General features: G+C 31.6%; 1 protein-coding gene across 4 annotated transcripts in view; it reads right to left on the reverse strand.

Annotated features, from left to right (window-relative positions):
• Ask1 (apoptotic signal-regulating kinase 1) overlaps window positions 1–20,205 on the reverse strand; it is a 259,398-nt gene that overhangs the window by 167,808 nt on the left and 71,385 nt on the right. For all 4 annotated transcript variants that reach the window (XM_035377348.2, XM_085807445.1, XM_035377341.2 and 1 more), the window contains one exon: window positions 4,784–4,876. In XM_035377348.2, coding sequence (XP_035233239.2) covers window positions 4,784–4,876 — 93 coding nt within the window. The remainder of the gene's footprint in view (window positions 1–4,783; window positions 4,877–20,205) is intronic.

Consider the following 20,205-nt stretch of genomic DNA (forward strand, 5'->3'; position numbering starts at 1 on the left):
TAGTCATTAGATCTACTGTATATTTTGGCATATTACGCACACTTTGAAAAATGATATTGAAATTTATGGGTGTGGGTTAGATGTTGGCTATTAAGATGACAGGTTTAAAAATAAGGAAAAGATGAGCATAAAAAAAAAAAAATTTGATTTCTATATGTATCTAAATTTTGTTACTAGTGATTTTGGTAATTTTCTAGGACCCAGCTGGCAACACTCTTTTAGGATAGGCCATTTTATTAACCTTTTCTGCAAATCATTAAATGGCATAATTACTGTGATATCATTTGTCTTTCACTACAAATATCAAACATCCTTGATGCAGCACTATTCCTATTTCCTTTCGCAAACTGAATGACTGCATTTGAAACCAGCACTAAGTTTGTTTTGTTTGGAGGGAGCCATATTTACTACTAAACAGAATAGATCAACTGCATTTCAGCTAAAGCAAATGAGATTTACAAATGGTTTTGAAGTTCACTTCAAAATCACAGCTTCAAATGACTACAGAAAGAAAAAACGTCTGACTCCTTATTCTGCAAATTCATTTGGGTCGGAAGTACATTTGTATCCCAAATGATGTAACCCTTTTCTTGAAACATTCTGTGTGCAGCTGCATTGAGTACAACCATCCATTTTCACTGAAAAAAAGATACCGAAGGTGTAGAAACTGATTTAATTTGTTGTGAACACTATGCTAAATGATAATTCCAGAATGGATTAAGCATAATTTAATTCGCAATAATAAAAGAAGACATTGCTTTGTTGTTGCGAAGCTTAGTTTCTCTAGATTGGGAATAAATCCACTATTCTGTTAAGTTTCAAATGTAAACAAATATGTTAAAATTTTAATTTTAAATTGTTGAACTTTTAAATTGTTGATTAAAAAACTTGTTGATAATTATACAACTAAAACACACAGGTTAACTAAAGGCATAAAAACTTAATTGGAAGATAACACAATTCAATCATTTTTAAAGCAAAAAATGCACATTTACAAAAATATGAGAATAAAGAAACTGAGCCCACTGAGCTAATAACAGAGTGGATATATATATACATATATTTATATACTTTTGGTGCGGCCAATTGCAACCAAAACGGGAGGTGCACATCCGCATGTTATAGCAGACCCACAAACAAAATTTTAACATTCTGATGCAATTTATTTTTGAGTTATACGAGGTACATACATACATACATATGTAGGTATGTGCAGACACGATGAAAAAAATCTCTTCCAAATCCGTTTTAAATCAGTTTTATAATTCCATTTGAGGAGTCCTTTATTCTGTCCTTAAATACAGACTTCACACAAAAACATCATTAAATTGCATTCAATAGCGTTCATAATGGATATTTTCGTTGAAATATGATACCTGAATTTTTTTAGCGATTACAATACCACCTTTTTACTTCATATAAAGAATATAATAATTTACTTCATATAAGGTTTTTATGAGAATCATGAGCACAGATTCTACATAAGACAAATTTATCGTATGGAATGATTTTTCCCAATGGTTTTTAAAAAGAAGGAATGCAAATTACTACTTCAGAGGTATTACAATTTCTCAAGCTACTAAATTGGATGTAAAGATAACAGCCATGTAACAAATGGAAAGGTTTATACAAATTTACAAGATACAGATTAGGAAACATGCTCTCCATCCTGAAGCATTCCTCCTCTTTTATGCTTTCCACTTGGGGGAAAAAAATAAAAACCAAATATACAGAATTACAGATAAAACAATTATGACAAGATTTACAGATGAGCAGAAGTTTATAATGAATTACTAATTCAGCTTTTGGATCACCTCATCAGCTAACAACAATTTTTTAATATATCAGGACTGCCTGATGTTATGATGAAAATAGAGTTAATAATCTGTAATGCAAGTTAAGGCAAAAAATGTAATAAATTACTTTCTTAAATTAATGTCGGTCTATGGATTTTTTCATTGAAGGGGAAAAAAGGCAAAGCTCAGAAATGATATAGTAACATAGTTCCTTTAACAGAACAAGGAAGCAGGCAAAATAATAATTGTATGAAAAACTTTATAAGTAATCTAACAAGCACAGACAGCACTGAATGATCATAGCATTGGTCAAACAATCTATTGCAAAAGTGACAGTGACAAAACAAATTACACCCATATTTTTTTAAGAATACAACTAATGCATCAAGTGTACAGAAATGGCTTAGCTTTATAAGAATTATGTATGATATACTGAGCTCACTTTAACCCTTTTACTATGAATTTTTAAAAGTGTTTTTTTCACCCCATTTTTTTACGCAAACAAAGAGCATAGATTTCAGACACAAACTTATTGTATAGAATTTTCTTAAGTGTTTTTCACATTGTTTTTTAAGAGAATCATGAGCACAGATTCTAAATAAGACAAATTTATCGTATGGAATGTTTTTTCCCAGTGGTTTTTAAACCAACGGCTGGCAAACATTTTTCAGTTTTAAGCAAATCACAAAATGAATATGTCCCATTCATAGTGAATGACATATTCAGTAATCTGGAATATTATATGAGAGAATTAAATTTACACAATATAGTATGGAGTAAAGCATTCATTGCATACCCTAACATTACACATTGGACAAATTATATTTGTCTTCTTATTGTTGTTCATTTGTGAGTAATGAGCACAGTAGCATCATGGTTTTCCAACTGGTGGAAAACTATCCTTGCATTTGTAAGATATTTTGCAATTCAGTAGATGACCACAGCCACACTGTCAATAGTGGTGATGATTTTTCCTAGGATCCTCATATTTTCAGCCAATGAATAAGAAATATTTAAATTCATCTTTTTATGCTTGATCTCTTAAAATAAAATCCATGAATTTACAATTAAGGTCAGGATGTGGGAAAATATTTTCCTTCACCATTTAGTAGATTTCTGGTCCCAGCTATAAAATGAATTTTTTTTATTTGACAGATATACCTCACTCATCATTTTAATATAAACTTCTATCCCTTTTAGGTAGTTGAAATCTTGACCCTTCATCATGTGTTATACCTTCAAAACAGTGGAGTTATGGCAATTAGGACAATAACTTCTTTTGAATCCATTTATTTGGCACACAAGTTCTACCAAAGAATGATAAAAACTGAGCATCTCCTCATTTCTCTGGTTTTGTATGGAACCTCAAAGACATCTGTGGCATATGATAACACTGTAGACAGCAAAGAAATCTAATGTGCCAAAAAACTGAACAGTTGTGAAAGATCTGTCACACCTAACTGAAGTACCTTACAGTTGTCACCTATGGTTGATACAGCTTTTTTACAACTATCTCCTCTAAAGTCCCTTCTGCTTGATATGTTTCTTTTCTCCTACATAGATACAAGTCATATGTATAACTTGTCTTGACATTTAACCACTACAACTCTTTCATACCTTGTTTGACAAGGTATGAAAGGAGGAGCATATACTGTTATACTGTTTTAGAGACAAACATATTTTGAATTTTGTCATACTTTCATCAGCTAATTCAAACAAGCTTCTTGCATTTTAGAAAGTTTATTTATAGACTTCATCAACAAAATACATCTTGGATGATTTTGAAAGCTTTTTGAGATCAGTGTAATATATTTTAAATGATATTAAATGGAACTAATCATGGGGCATAGCATTCTTAATTGGTATATTACCCAGAAATTAGTTATGACCAATAGTCCAAAATGTTTGGCAAACGGCTGCAGCACAACTAAACTGCTACCTAACACTATCAATATCTTCCTAGGACCTGACTTTACAACTGCTGCTTTTGTATTTGTGTTTCAAATTTTTAATACACTGATTACTGCTTTGAGAAGTTTGATCCAAAAGTTTAAAGGAAATAACTTTTCAAAAACATCCAGTTCATTTGCTGAGCAATATACATTAAGAAAACATCAAGGTCTCTTCTTCTAGAACTGAAAATTGAGGAATGAATAAAGGGTTAATACGATTTCAGATAACATGAGGTACAGGCACAGGCAGCATATCCAAGATAATTCTCTCAGGTTCAACAACCTGACTTTTTAATTCAATACATCATTTTAATGAAGTGCCTATTCTTCATATTGCTTGGTGTGTTTGGAAGACAAATCATTTTTCAGTAATTTGAAATCAGGATCATCAGTGTCTTCAAAGCCAATTTCCTCAGAATCTGATTCTAATATTGAATCCTCTTGAGTAAGAAATCATTTTACCATTTTGAACTGAAAATATAAGAGAACCTATAAGGGATAAATATTTAAATAAATCTATGTGTATATGGGGAAAATGAATCCCAATGAATAATACAAGTGAGCTAAAAAAAATTACTTCTTTTGTATTAAATTTGATTATTATTATTTATTATTTAATAATTTGATTATTTATATATTTACAATATTTAATCAACATTACTGAAAAAAATTACAATACTTACAATAGATCAACATTATCAAACATACATGCACAGAGCAAATGTCTTCAGTAAATAATGACTTTCGGTGGGAAAACATGCAGCGCCACCTAGATGACTAGAGATGAAATATGGACAAATGTTCCTGTTCTAGAATTGTCATATTACAATCAGTTTCGAAGTAATTTTTAAAATGTGAATGGAATGTATATCTCTCACTAGTAGTCAAAAAGTTAAAGTATAATTAGCCCCTTCAAAAAAATAATCATGACAATTGCTGTTAAGTTATACACATGTCTGGTATCTGACACAAAGCAATTTAAGGACAAGTAAAAAGTATATTAACAAAGCATATAATACGATAAGAGAAACTAACCTGAATTTCCCTAAAGGAAATTAACATATTTAAAGCAACATCGCCAGAAATAATATTTGGATCATCAAGGCGCTTTCGCATATCTTGAAGCACCTGAAACAGAAGAGAAGCATTTGTTAGTACACATGCTGAAGTGCATATAGTCAAAAATTTAAATAGTTTAATTGTCACTATCATTTATTTAGAGCAGTAAAATTTAATTCTTAATGCTTCATATTATTTCATAAATTAGCTTAAACTGCACTGACAGACTCTTTCTATTTGAAAAAGAATTTCTAATTGCTCTTTTGTCGTAATTTTTGTCACAAAACATTTTTTAAACAAGTCTTATGAAAGTTACAACAAATACTTTCCGTATATTCCACCCATCTATCTTCCATTATTCCCCCACCCCACCCCAGAAAAAAAAGAGGGGAGAGATGGGCCATTAACACAGATTCTGTATTTATTTGAAGTGCAAACAAGTTATTCATACTTACCCAATTATCCATTTTACACAAAAACTAATAACTCAGTCATGCAAAAAATGCTAACAGTATTAAGTCAGATTATGGCTAAGCCATTTCGAGGAAAACATCTCTCTTCGAACAGGCTGCAAGATCATTAACCTCCTGAGTCACAGGACTGGATTTACCTGGTCATAAGACTTATTATTAAGTGTACATTACCTAATTATTTAAAATATTTTGTTTTCTTACTTTCTTTAATGATCTAAATATTATCTTAAAGAATGAAAGTTTATAACTACTGAGACTACAATAATTATTTTTACAAATTTAGTAAAAAAAACCCTCCTGAAATTAAGCTCTTCCGAGAAACATCTAAAAGGTTGTGCAACTTAGAAAGCTAAAAATACAGAAATGCATGTGACTGTCTTCTATTCTGATTTTCAAAATCAGTAAAGATACCTGTTTTCAAAGAAAAGCATTATCTGAAGTGAAAATAAATAAATAGCTGATAACATAAATAGGTTTGAAAGCTGCTTTAGTTTGTTCTTAAAATGTTATTTGCTTCTTTATTTAGTAAATGCCAATACATTTTTTTGAATTTCCTCCCAGATATTCATACAAAACAATTACAAAAACTCGTCAAATCAAAAAGAATTTAATAAGCGTCTCAAATGGAGATTTCCAATATGCTAAATACACTGTCCTCCAAAAGTTAAGGAACAGCATGTTTTTTGTGTCTAATTTGAGAATGAAGCAACATAGAAACAAGAAATTTACAGGACATGTTCCTTGAAAAGTTCTTTAATGCAGTATAGAATGTTTTTAAAGATCAATATAAACATGAATTACAACAAAAAGTTGCAGAGAAAAACCAATCTTATATCAGTTTTTTTAGGAAAAATGGGTTCTAATAAGGAATGTGTCCACCCCTAGCTGTAATACATTGGCAGCAATGACGTTCCATGCTATCAATTAAATTGTTGCTCAGTGAAATGGGAAGCAACAACCAGACACAGAATAATCCTTGCTCAAGCTCAACCAGCAACCTTGGAGGAGGCCTTAAAGCCGCAACCTATCTCCCAGGGTAGTCCCAAAGATGCTCTATTGGATTCAGGTCTGGGGATTGAGCTGGCCATTCCATCCGCTCCATTCCGTAACTATCAAGATATTCTTCAGCAGCCTGATCTCGGTGTCGTTGTGCATTGATATCCATCAGAAGAAATCCACGACCAATAGCAGTGGCATGTAGGCGGACATATTAATCAAGAATCATGTCTTGATATCTCACAACGGTCAGTTCATTCATGCAACATATGCAGGTCATAGTGACCACAGAAAGAGATCTCAGCCCAAGCCATTATTTCACCACCTCTGTAACTGTGTCTTTCCTCAATGTTAGATTGGTTGTATCTGGTGCATTGTTCCCTCCTGATCAGCTGATGACATGAATCACTCTCCAGTGTGAACCTGGACTTGGGTCAAGGGGACACAAACAACTGATCTTTGCAATTTAATGATATTACAATTCAAATTCATAAAACAATAAAATAAAAGCTCGTAAAGTTCAAGCATATCTTAAAAATTTATTTCATTATTCCATCTTAGAGGATCCCATTATAGGCCAAGATGTTGGAGCAAAGATGTATTGTCTTTCTCCCATACCACCCCCTTTTACAATCAGCTTTAATCTGCTACATATTTACATCCATCAAAACACTCTCAAAATCATTTCCTATTTATTCTATTTGCTGCATTTTCCATCTATTCTCTGCACATTTAATTCAGGTCTTTGAATAGTCACCTTTAGGCATATGCAAAGGAACGAACACTAGCAAATCAGCTATTGAAAAAGAAATGCATTTAATACTTAATTTTTAATTACCATAATTTTCCAAAATCAGACAAGGTATCATACTAGTTTTTGTTCATAAAGATGCATCAGGGCAGTGGTCATAAACTGGCAGAACCTGAAGCAATTTTATGATGTCTGACAATATATTTCAGTTCATGTATTTGATTCAATACAGTGCTTAAAGATTCTGATAAAATGTAAATTTATTGGGCAGTGGATTGCAATATAGTGCTTATTAAGGGCACTCAAAAACATTTCAGGTGTCAATATATTCCAACTCAAGTTTGAAACTAACACTGGAACAAGGACAAAAGTATATATGTAATGCATATATAAAAGCACATTGACAGATCTGTAAAAGATGCTAAATGGGAAAATGGACATTAATCATCACTTTTCAGGAAATGACAATTTAAAATATAAACAACATTAGAAACACATCTATTGTATTTATATATGTGATTGCTACTGAAAGAAGACGAAATATAATGAATAATTTCCAATGTCAGTTAAATGAAAAAATTAACGACTTTGTATGCTTGCATGCCAGTCCATATGATCAGGCTTGGGTCATCGGTACAAGCAATGAATTTAAGTACCAGCCAACAAATGGTAAAACTTTTACAGGGTTCGTATTTCTGCACATGGAAATTAAGTACTTTTAAGGACCATTAAGGAAAAAAATTAAGGACCTATGCGCAAACGGAAACTGAATAAATTAAATCGAAGATATTATCTATGCCTGAATTTCACTTTTGTAATACCATCCTAAAAATAAAATAGATCCCTAAGTAGTATGCATTATTACTAAACATGAATTAACATAATTGTTAAGTTTGAGAGTAAAATAAACTATGCAATTTATCAAGTAGCATTAAATATTTTACACTTATGATAGTTGGTCATATTTGAACGTTTATATCGATTTCCTTCTCTTTTAAGCATCTTTTCTAACAATTAGAGATTTGTCTCAATATGCAAACCAATGCTCTCACTAGTTTCTGCGTGCTTCATCTCCTAACTTGTCAAACTCTCTATAATGTACCTCTTAGGGTTTAACTGATCTGGTAAAAGTTAAATAGTCCAAAACCCCCGATAGACGTGAAACATATTATCGCTATGTCTGAAATTAACTACAATGTTAGACAAAGGTTTAAACAAGCCTCTTATTTAAAAAGAACTTAGAACATAAAGGCATGTTCTGATGATGCTAACAAAATCAATTACAGCTCACAGTGACATAATTAAACAAGAACAGTAAAATTCAAACTAATAATGTGGACTAGTGGTCAAAGATTATACAATTTAATTGTCATTTAATCTGGCTCAATAACTCTATCATATGAGGAAATAGAAATGAGAAATTATAGTAAAGGTTGAAATCATAAACAATTGGGTAATTTACATAATAATAACTGCACATATCTTTGAAGAATAATTTCCTTTACGTACTCAGCTTCTTTCTTTAACACGTTTCCTTTTCATTTTAGAATTTTTGGATTTCATTAAGGATCTGTTATTCTAAAAAACACTAAATGCATTTAGAATGTACAGAAAAAAAGGCTAATTTTATTTCTTTAGTAATATGAACATTCAGAAGCAATATGAAATATATAAAGTAAAGGCCAGTTACAGAGCTGATGTGGCAGAATTTCAAGAATTTAGCGACACATTGAACAACAAAATCTAGAAATGGCAAAACTTATGTGTATGATGCATTAAGAAATATTAGATGAATCTTTTAAATTGTAAGTTTCCAATTTCTTTATTAATAAAAAAAGCCCTTTCTATAATGCCTGCCCGTGTGATAACATCAGAAGTATTTTTGATATTTTCCATGCTTCTGTCTAGAAAATTCTTCTCTCTAGAAAATAAAGAGAAGATAAACATGTTAAGATTCTAGTATCAGAAGTCATACATTCAAATATTATGTTTTCATTGTTCTTCCAGATGTTCTTCAAAAATTAAGAAATTCATTGCAAAATTTCTGTAAAATACATCCATTACATGTTGATACCATGGACACATTTTTCACTTTGTCACATATTTCTTGAATCTTCTAAAATCGTGGGTCTATAAATCTTGCCTTCAAATCCTTCTAAACTTTCCAAGCTGTAATGTCTAAAATCCTAAAGAAAGATTATCCCTACCCATTCTGTAACAGCAAAAAACCCAGAAATATTTTGGAAAAAAGAAGGAGGTAAAAAGTATAAAATTAATTTTATAGAGAAAACTGATGCACATTCTGAGAATTTGAATACTCTGAGACAATTACATAGGAAAAACTTACTATAAAAAATTAAAAACAAGACATTTTTAATTAATTACATAGCTAATTTTGCTTTTGCTAAGAGCTGTTTCGTAAATTGTGCATTATAGCATTATACCTTGTTTATTTTTCAGATTTAAAATATTGTAAAGTTGCCAAAATAAAACTTTAAAAATATTACAGCAAAAAATAAAAAATGTTTTATTTTAATGTTATTTTTTAAATATAATTTCAATATATTACCAATATTTTAATAAAATTTATCAATGTTACAATGTTTTAAAAAAAATCGTCAAAAAATTCTCAGATTTTGGAATTAAAAAGTTTCTATAGAAACTAATCTTAAAATGGCCAAAATGTTGAAAAGTCGCCAAATTTAGAACCGTTTAATAAAAGAATTCACATCCCCAAAAGCAAAAAGTTGTTTAAGAGCTCTTTACTAGAAAAAAATGAATTTCGAAATCCTTATGTTTCACTTCTTGCTTAGAAACTCGAGTATCCCATCATTTACATTAGAAATAGAAACAAATTATAACTCATGAACCCATTCAAAAGATAACCATATATATGCCAATGAATCACCAAAAATATTCCTCAAAATGCTAATTCACACTCAAAATGACAGTTGTAAAAACAAACAGAAATTTCAGATGATTAAAATTAAGGACCTTCTGTTGATTTTGGCCAAAATTAAGGACTTTTAAGGACCAAAAATTGATTCCCAAAAATCTAAGGACTTTTAAGGACTCTTAAGGACCATATGAACCCTGTTTTACATTACAGCATGTTCATATTTTTCCTTCTAAGCAGTTGCTACTTTTACTTTCTTTGAGGCAGTTGGTAAGCTGGATGTACAACTACACAATTCATATTGCATAATAGATGGAGAAAAATTAACATATAGCTTGTAAAGCCTGTTATTTGAACTTGTTAGACCTACTTTATACAGTTGAAATACTGAAAAATGTTTCAGCATTGAAAATTCATCTTGTTGAATTAAGGTTGTAAGAAACATCATAATTCTGATTTTTATTAAGAGATTAAACTGCAAGCAATGTCTTTAACAGAAGGTAAAAGATTTGGAAAGTCACAGAAGAAGGATATGTGTTTCAAGATTAATGGGAAATTAAGTACTTTTATGGTATTGTGCCCAATAAAATTGTATGCTTTATTTGTAATACAGGAATATAAGTTCAAAAAGAATACAACTCATGCCACTACTACGAAAGAATCAAAGAAAAATTTGAAATGTTGGAAAAAAACTGAGGGAAGAAAAGTTACACCTTTTAAAATCCAGTTTCCCAGAACATGTTTTACAGAAGCAAATAAATCCTGCAAAGCAACAGTTCATATAGATTTTGCTTTCACGAACATCACTGCAAAAAGAGCTACTTAGTGGCTGCAAATTTGTTAAAAATTATTTGATGAAATCTGTAGAACTTCTTTGTCCTGGCAAACAAGTATTAAAAAATATCAGTTTGTCAGCCGACACATTAGCGGAACATATTAATGAAATCATTAGTTATTTATGATGTCAATTAAAAGAAAAAATTAGAGATTTTGCAACCTTCTCAACAGCAGTGGATGACAGCCCTGACATTACATAAACAGAACAGCTTGCTCTTTTTGTATGAGGTATTTTGCATAAATCTGAAATAGCTGTGAGATTACAAGAAACAATTCTGTAGAAAGGAAAAAATGTTGTACAGAGTTTTTTTCTGAAATAAAAATTCTAATAGATAAATATAAATTAAATTGGGATAAAATGGTTGGATTTTCAAGTGATTGTGAAACTGCTATGATTTGTAAAAAAACAAAAGTAATGGTAAAGGTAATAAATAAAGTGAACGAAAAAATTTTTCATAATTGATTTTGCCCCACCCATTGCATTATTCATGTTGAAGCACTCTGTGCAAAAAGTTTGCAAATAGACGGTATTAAGGAAACAGCAATTAAAACAGTAAATTCTATCTGTGGATGACTTTCAAATCATTGAGAATTTGTTTAGTCCTTGAAGAAACTGAATGTGAGTACAACGAAATGATTTATTATAAGGAGGTGAGGTGATTATGTTGAGGTATTGTATTAAAATGATTTTTTTATTTAAAATATATAATCAAAATTATCATGACACACACACACAAAAAAAAAAAAAAAAAAAAAAAAAAAAAAAAAAAAAAAAAACAGAACCATCAATGAGCTACATAATGATATAGGGATAACAGATTTAGCATTTGTTGTTGATTTAATCAATCATTTAAATATTCTCAATAAAGAGCTGCATGGAAAGGATAAACTTATCACTGACATGTATAACTCTATTACAGCTTTTCAAGATAAATTGCAAATATGGGAAACACAACCAAAATAAAAATATTTTGCCATTTTCTGTCTTAAATCCTGCCCTATTATTCTAAATGAAAAATCTCAAGAATACACAAGAAAATTAGCAATGCCACAACAAGAATTTGAAGTCAGATTTAAGGAATGTAATGATTTGAAGACCGATTATTTTCATTACTGATTAATTACACTAATTACATAATTATTAACTAATTAATTTATAGTATGATATAAATCTTATTCAAAGATTTGAAGATACAGATATGATTAACCTTTATTTGCACTTGTCAAAAGATAAATATACCCAGTTACAAATTTTTGCTATAAGAATAATCACTTTGTTTGGGAGTATGTTTATAAGTGAACAGTTTTTGGTTAATCTTTGGATTATGGTAATTTGGCGATTTTTTTGCGAAAATTTGGCGACCAACCCCACTACAGCAACCTGCTAGTATTTGTTTGAACACCATTTTGTTTTCACGAAGTAAAGGCATGTTTTTTTTTTTTTTAGTCAACATTTCCAACATTTTTTTCCAACAATCTGCTAGCCGAATTATGCTTTTATGGAACAAAAGTGCTTAATCATGACGAAGATTAGGTGCGAAATTGGGACAAAGTGCAGAATCGCCCACTGCTTGCCGCGTTTTTACGAATTGCACATACACGGTATTATTTATGTGCACGTCGACCTATTTTCACTTTAAAAAACATCCCAGAATTGCACAAAAATGGCATTGTGCACACTCTTGACTATATCCATGTACACTGCTTAAGTCCTAGCTAGTAACCTTTATTGCCTTACCAAAATGTCCCAAACTACCTGTTATCATATTCCAAAGTTTAGCCCAGTTTTTTAACTGTTGAAATTAAAAAGTCTAATAAAAGGGCCCTGTTGCCCGATATCAAACTCAAAATGTCATTGAGTGTCAAGCTGCAGTAAAAAATAGAGGAATGTACAATTATTTATATACAATATGATGTATTTTTTCAGCACATTTTGATAAAAATTTTAATACATAAAAGAAAGAGAATAGTGGTTGTCATTATATATCCTCAAGTTCTTTCCTACTGAGGAAGTTTCCTTGGAAAATCTGGCACATTTTCATAATTTGTTTATTTTCAGTTAGTAAGTTATTTAATGGTTAAGTCAATATATTAGAATTAGTGGAAATGAATGTCAGTCCAGATATTCAAATATTAGCTGCCAGTACATTTGAATTATGAAATGTAACCTACAGAATTTTGTTGTACAGAGAAAACTATGAAAAGTTTGAATTTTTTCCCTTTGCATTACAGTTATTGTTAATATATGTTCTGATAAATATTTGTTATGTGAAATTTGAAGTCAAGTCAAAATTTAGTTAGTTATTTCAAATTTTCTTTAAAAAAAAACTGCCCCCAGCTGCTTTCAGGTCGTGCATGGAACAAGCCATTTGATTTCATGTCATGCATGCTGCCCGCATGCAATCTGAGTTTGAGACCACTGCATTTGGGTATATTTTGAGAGGATGTCTTATTTTCTTATATACTGCAATTAAGGCATTTATTCATTTTGAACATTCTATATCAGGGGTCGGCAACCTTTTGAATCGGAAGAGTCAAAATTACAATTTACAAAATTTCAGAATCGGTGCCTAATCCTCGTTAATCGATTCAGAACAATTTTTAATTTTTTTTTTGATAAAATATATAATATTTGCATATGGAACTAAAGAGCTGTAGCTTCACATCCAAAGAGCCGCCTATGGCTCGTGAGCCACAGGTTTCCGACCCCTGTTCTATATTTATTCATATATTCATGTAGAAGAATCTACATTTATTCATATACTTAAGAAAACAAAATTATCATCTTCTGAAACATCATCATAATGCTCCAAACCCTGGAATCTGGTATGAAATTTCTTGTAACTCCATTTCCTATAGAACCATTGGCCTTAAGTAGATTTATAGACAGTACCTTACTCTCTCATATCTAACAACACAGCTCTCTTCTTTTTATTGTATAAAGACATCCCACTTATCTTAATAGAAAGCTGTAATTTTCTTGCCACAGAAGTCCTACAAAGATTTTTTTTGTACTCGGCGGAATAGCTCATGTGTGCACTTATCTTATTTAGGAATAAAAATATAAATTTAAAATCTACTATAAAACCTAATTTTAACTGAAGACTTATAGGACAAGAGTGATAACAGAAATTGTTAACAATGATGAACCACACAAACGCACTGAAAATTTGTAGGCACAACATTTCAGAAACATTTCTTTATTCCCCACCAATACATTAAGTACATCCATTATAACACAACACATTGAATTATGAATATTCTGAGTAATTACAAGCACTTGTGTCTTCCCTCCATCTGGTAATTTGGTAGTAAGACTGGTATCCATCTGGCTTATGATTGTAAATGGGGCTTACTTTTTGGGTAAGAATTATAATACAAGCATTCTGACAAAACTAGAGCTCATTTTCCAAACAGGTCTTATTTTGGAGAAAATATAGTACTTGAATCTATAAAGACAGCACATGGGTTTCATTACCCATACTTAAAATATAATAATTTTAAGTTATGTTCTTTTTTCACTAAGTGTGTTCTGTTTTAAACATTAAAGATGCTCAAATAAGTGAGATTTACAGTATATTTTACTGCTCCTCTACTGATATATCACTTTTCATATGTAGTATTGAGAATGAATTAAATCATGCAAGTTTTTGAAGAAAAGGTAGGGGGAAAATAGTAAATAATTAAAATAAGAAAATGCTTTCTATGATGTATTAAATTTTCTCTTTCATGTTCGGCACCCTTCTTAATATTTCTCATAAGGATTAATGAAGTCAACACATCATTATGATTCATGGAAGAAAAGTTAGGGCTGTATGATTATATATTGTTTCCATTGAAACAAAACTAAAACTGCCAATAATAATGCTTCAGCTATGATTTCATAGAAACTAATAACACAGCTGATATTCAGCTTTGTAGATGATAAGCATACAGTGCTATGATGTATGGTCAACATACTTCATTCATAAATACATACGAGAAATTAATGCAAAAGCAGAGTTTGCTGTATGTAAAAATCATTCACTGAACTTGGTGCATATGCATATAGCTTCTGTTGTTGTGAATTGTGTTACCTTTTTGGGAAATGTTTGCTCACATTTGTATTTTTCGTCCTACTGCAAGGATATTTTAATTTCAGTTGCTGGCCAATGTCTGAAACTCGTTGAAATACACTGATAAATGCACATAAGTGATGGGAAAGGCTTATTCAAAAATATTAATTACCATAGAACATTTAATTGATGAAGAAAAAAAGCAGATGCCAGCATTTTGATTGCTGTGTTTTCCTTCTTGTGCTTTTTTGGACTGTAATAATCCATTTCTCCCATCAGAATTTTATTTCTGTTGTTGGGAAAAAGATGTCAGACTTTTATCCCCATTGCTGCTATGGAAAACAAAGCATAAAAGTCAATGGAGAATTTCTTTAAAGCTACAATTTATTTTAAAATACAGTCTCTAGAAATCAATTCCAATGGAATCAATACAATTTCTCAAATACTGAATACTGTGAATTTCCCTCAACTGTCATAATTATCACTGGCTGTACGAGGAGTTTTTCTAAGTACATAATAAATTGCTTATCAACTACAAATGAGACCTTGCATTTATGAAATCCAATGTGTACTGAACAGCAGGTGAGAATAAATTTTGATATCACTGACAATTTTGCTAAAAGCAAGAAAAATGACATTTTAGAGGGTTAAACATTTACTTCAAAAACAATGTTTTACATCTCAGTATATTATGTTCATATTTTGTAGCAGTCATGATGAGTCTTTAGAATGACAGAAAACTCAGGGACCACCCAAAGCAGGAAAAGCTTTGGCTATACTAGGTCATTTGATATACGTGATGACTTTTTAGATCATTTGATAAGTTACATAACTATTTAAATCACTTTTGTAATTTGATGTATTATTTTTTTTAATATTACAACCTGTAAGATGTGTAATAAAAATACAAAACAGATTTTTAACACTGACTTCTTCTAAAACATACATAAATGTGCACTTAAATTATTTGTTAATGATTTATTTGCAATAAAAATAATGTGAAATTGTATAAACTTAACTAATGAAAGACATGGCATTCACATTTCTCCAAAAACTGAGAAAAATTATGGGGAAAGTTCATTCCTGCATTTACTCTGTGAAGAAATGGAGCTCCTCACAAAATCAACCTTTTAAGATTCCCATTCAAATTCAATTCTCAACATATTTATCTGTGGTTTTGTATTTCTATTTGTTTAATCAAATACATCAAAGTATGTGAGGACGACCTGCCTTTGTAGATGATTTTTATTACTTTTTATACTCACATTATACATAGGGAAAATTATGAAAGCAGTAATACAATTATCCCATTTGTCAGATTTCAAACCTGAGTCTAACCACCAATGTCTAAGAAGCCTATCCACTTGCAACAGGCAGGGCTATATTTGTTTTTAAATAATTTCATATTGGTAAAGATTCACTTAAGGAGGGTAAAACAATACCTTTTACTCGATGTGATGTCTGAACTACAATGAACTACAATGAATACTTCTCAACAAAAACAGTAGATCATGAAAAACACCTGAAGTTGAAGCTACACATTTCAATGAAAAAACGACCACAATTCTATCATTTCTGTTTCACTCAGGGCCTACCCCACAATGCAGCTCTGAAAACATAAGTTTTGACCTTAAAAGTAACAAACAATAGCACATGAAATATTCAAAGCTACCAGCGAATGGCTCTTAATAGTTTACTGACCACAGCATTAGGTTATACTGACTTCCTGTTTGTAGCTATTTTACTTGGAAAAAATGGATCCATTGCTTTGGTTAGTGAAATGATTTCTTTTTCTTTTTTTCATTGACATTTGGGTGATTCTTCTTCCATAGATTTGTCTTATTTTGAGGAGGAGGCACAATATTAAAAGACTGTAACTGATCAAAGAAGAACAGGTAATGAAATTTTCAGTTGTGCTCATGATAACATCTGTTCATATCTCTTTCACCTTATAGCAGACTGCAAGTATAGTGACCAATAAAGTAAAACACTTTTCATAGGCTATAAGTATGTAAGCTTTCATAAGCTATAAACATGTAGGGATAACAAATGACATACAAAGGGAAATATAAAATAAGAAAAAGAAAATACCCCTCACACACATACATACACACACAAAACAAAACAAAAGCCATTTCTCTTTTATACAAAGTTACTGTATTTGATTTTCTAAATCATTCTGAGGCTTTAAAGATACCCCATACAATTATAATAGTAGAATATAGGGTTGTTCAATCACAGATTTATTTTTTAATTAACGTATAGAGTTATAAGTAAACTATGAATGGAAAATTGTTCAAATTTTGCATGTGTTCCTTAGTTGCCAGAAATAAAGTCAAAAGAAAAACCAAACTTGTGCATATTTATTCCATCACACCCATTGTAGACTGTCATAAAAGTGACAAGAATTTATAAGAGATTATGTAGAACTACAGGAAAGATACAATGAACACAGTACTTTTAGCAATGTAATGTAAGCACAGTATACTCTAAAGTTAAAAGTCTACTTTCAAGCAAGTACCTTGCTACCAGAACAAAATATAAAAATCCACATCTAAGTGCAGTGATTTAGGAGACAACTGTGTAAAAAATTCATTGGTACAAAGAGATCAAGCCATTTTGCACTTTAAGAAAACTATACATAAACTTTTCAATTATGTTCCTAAAACAATTTTCTTTTTATCTCATGTGCAATCAAAGCCTGCTGTTATAAACTTCCAGGGACCAAAAGTTTGGTTCGCTATAAAGTCAATTAAAAAATACACTCTTGGACCAAAAAAACCCACGCACCACGAAGATATAAAGCAAATTGGACACATATTGATATGCATACAAGTTTCGACAGACAATGCAAAATTTTACATTTTGGCTGCAAGAAACAAACGGTTGTCGCTACAGCACATCTGACCTGAGCAAACTGGCAGGATATTTAAGAGGAGAAATTACAATTCTAGGTCACAAATTCTTCACGAATTTCATTCCGCGTACTCTGGCCTTGCATACAGGTGCGCAAACGATATGCGCAGATGTCAGAATTTGAGAGAGGTCGTGTAGTTGGGCTCAAAGAAGCCGGTTGGTCTTATCGGCGAATAGCTCGACATTTGAGCAGGAGCGATGCCACTATTAGACGATGTTGGCAGGAATGGGTCAACCACGGCTGCACACAGTATCAAAAAGGAAGTGGTAGGCCAATCGAAAAAAACAGAACATGAAGACCGAGCAATCATCTCTCACAGCCCCAAATGCATCATTATCATCGATTGTACGTGCAACTAGTGCTTCAGTGACCACAAGGAATATTCATAGATGGCTCACAGAAAGGGGGCTGAGGTCACGGCGCCGCACTGGAATGTCACTGACTGGAGTAGAATAGTCTTCAGTGATGAGTCTCGCTTTGAACTGAGCCTCGATGACCAGCTAAAGCGAGTCTGGAGACGCCCCGGACTGCGGTGTGATACCAACCTGACTGTCTTTTGGCAGACAGACCGACAACCAGGAGTGATGGTCTGGGGTGCCATTTCATTTCATAGTAGGACCCTTTTGGTTGTCATTCGTCACAACCTGACAGCACAGCGGCACATCGACGAAGTTTTAAGGCCTGTTGTGTTGCCCTTAATGTCACGCCACCCTGGGCTTACATTTCAGCAAGATAATGCCTGCCCCTCCACTGCACATGTTTCTACTGCTTGCAGAACATTACCTTGGCCAGCAAAGTTGCCGAATCTCTCTCCTATTGAGCATGTTTGGAGCATTATGGGCAGGCCCCCCCCCAACTAGCTCGGGATATTGATGATCTAATGTGCCAGTTGGACAGAATTTGGCACGATATCCCTCAGGAGGACATCTGCCACCTCTATCAATCGATGCCAAGCTGAATAACTGCTTGCATAAGGGCTAGAGGTGGACAAATGCGTTACTGACTTTTTCATTTTGTGAAGCTGTCACTTCAATACATCATCCAATTTTTGTCAAACTGTAATAATTTTTTTTTCTGTACATGTACATCACTTCTACTGATTTTCTTCCCATTTGGATAACTCCTTCTTTGTGCGTCTTTTTTTTTTTTTTTTTTTTTTTCACAAAAACTAATTGATGAAGCATAAATAACTGATTAATTTCATCACTTCTAGCAAAAGAAAAAAATTACAAATCTAACTATAAAAATTATATCAAGGTTTAACTACCATTATTATTAAATAATTTGAAATTTGTTCTTTTCTAGTTGCATGTTACATTGCTAACTTTATATAGTAAATTACTTCACATAGATAGCTTTGATCTTTTTCCTCAAATTACATAGTTCTCTTAAACACACATTTATAATTATGAATAATTACTTTATGGATAAAAACATAAAAAACGCATATGAACAATTTAAAAATATTGGCAAATTAACTCTTAATTTAGCTTTTGAATACAAAAATAATCTGTAATTTTCTGCTGACATTATACAAACTGCAGGAAAATTTTATCCCCATTTTTATCCAAAGAGAGAAAAAAGACTTCATCACTTCAGTTCTACGGTTTGTATTAAATAAAAACTTATTGACATCCATTGCAGATTTGGCATCCACTATGCCAAAGAGTCACTTTCCATGAGTTGTGCTTCTTCAACATATTCATCAGCAACAAGAGAAACATCTTTAACATTAATATTTATCATTTTAATTTATGCCAAAATGTCTTCATCATTCACAGCTTCACATGTAACACTGTCATTGCATGATTTAAATAGCTCCATATTATCTTCTGAGAACACTGAAATGTCATTGTTTCCCCACCACTTGGTGATGGAAAAATCCTCATTTTCATCATCTTTCCCATAAACCCTTTTGCTAAACCAGCACATAAAAAAATGCCTGCAATGTTTGTTTCTGTAACTAGTCACCAAGGCTTTCCTAGTGCTAGTAGTATGGCATCAAGAAGTGAAACATTACAATCTAGTTGATAGTTACGCTTTTTTAAAAATGCTTAAAACAAGCTACTCTCTGTAATGACATTTCAGGATCCTAGTCGTGCTTCAGTCCACAAGTTGAAGCATCGAAACTACTTTCAGAAGTCAAATGCAGTCTTCATCCAATCTAAATTTTCGACAACTGTATAAGCAATATGGCTTTCAATAAAGAATAATGAATTCTGATTTTGGGCCAAAAGTTCATCACACTTTTGAAGCTTCACTTCTAATAGTTCTAAATAATTTTCATGTCTTAAAATTAACTTCATAATGAAAAGGAAGAATTTTCACCTTTCTAAGCACCTTAGCTTTTGAGAAATTCCATTCATCAAAAACCTGTGATGTTCAGTGTCCTTCATAGTAGCGCACATAAAAATCGTAATTTACACCTTTGAGAATTTTAAACTAGTACATCATTGATGCTTTAAGTTGAACA

The sequence above is a fragment of the Stegodyphus dumicola genome, chromosome X1 (assembly GCF_044657685.1).
Source record: "Stegodyphus dumicola isolate Sdum_Otavi_A_Nest chromosome X1, ASM4465768v1".
In the NCBI taxonomy this organism is placed as follows: Eukaryota; Metazoa; Arthropoda; class Arachnida; order Araneae; family Eresidae; genus Stegodyphus; species Stegodyphus dumicola.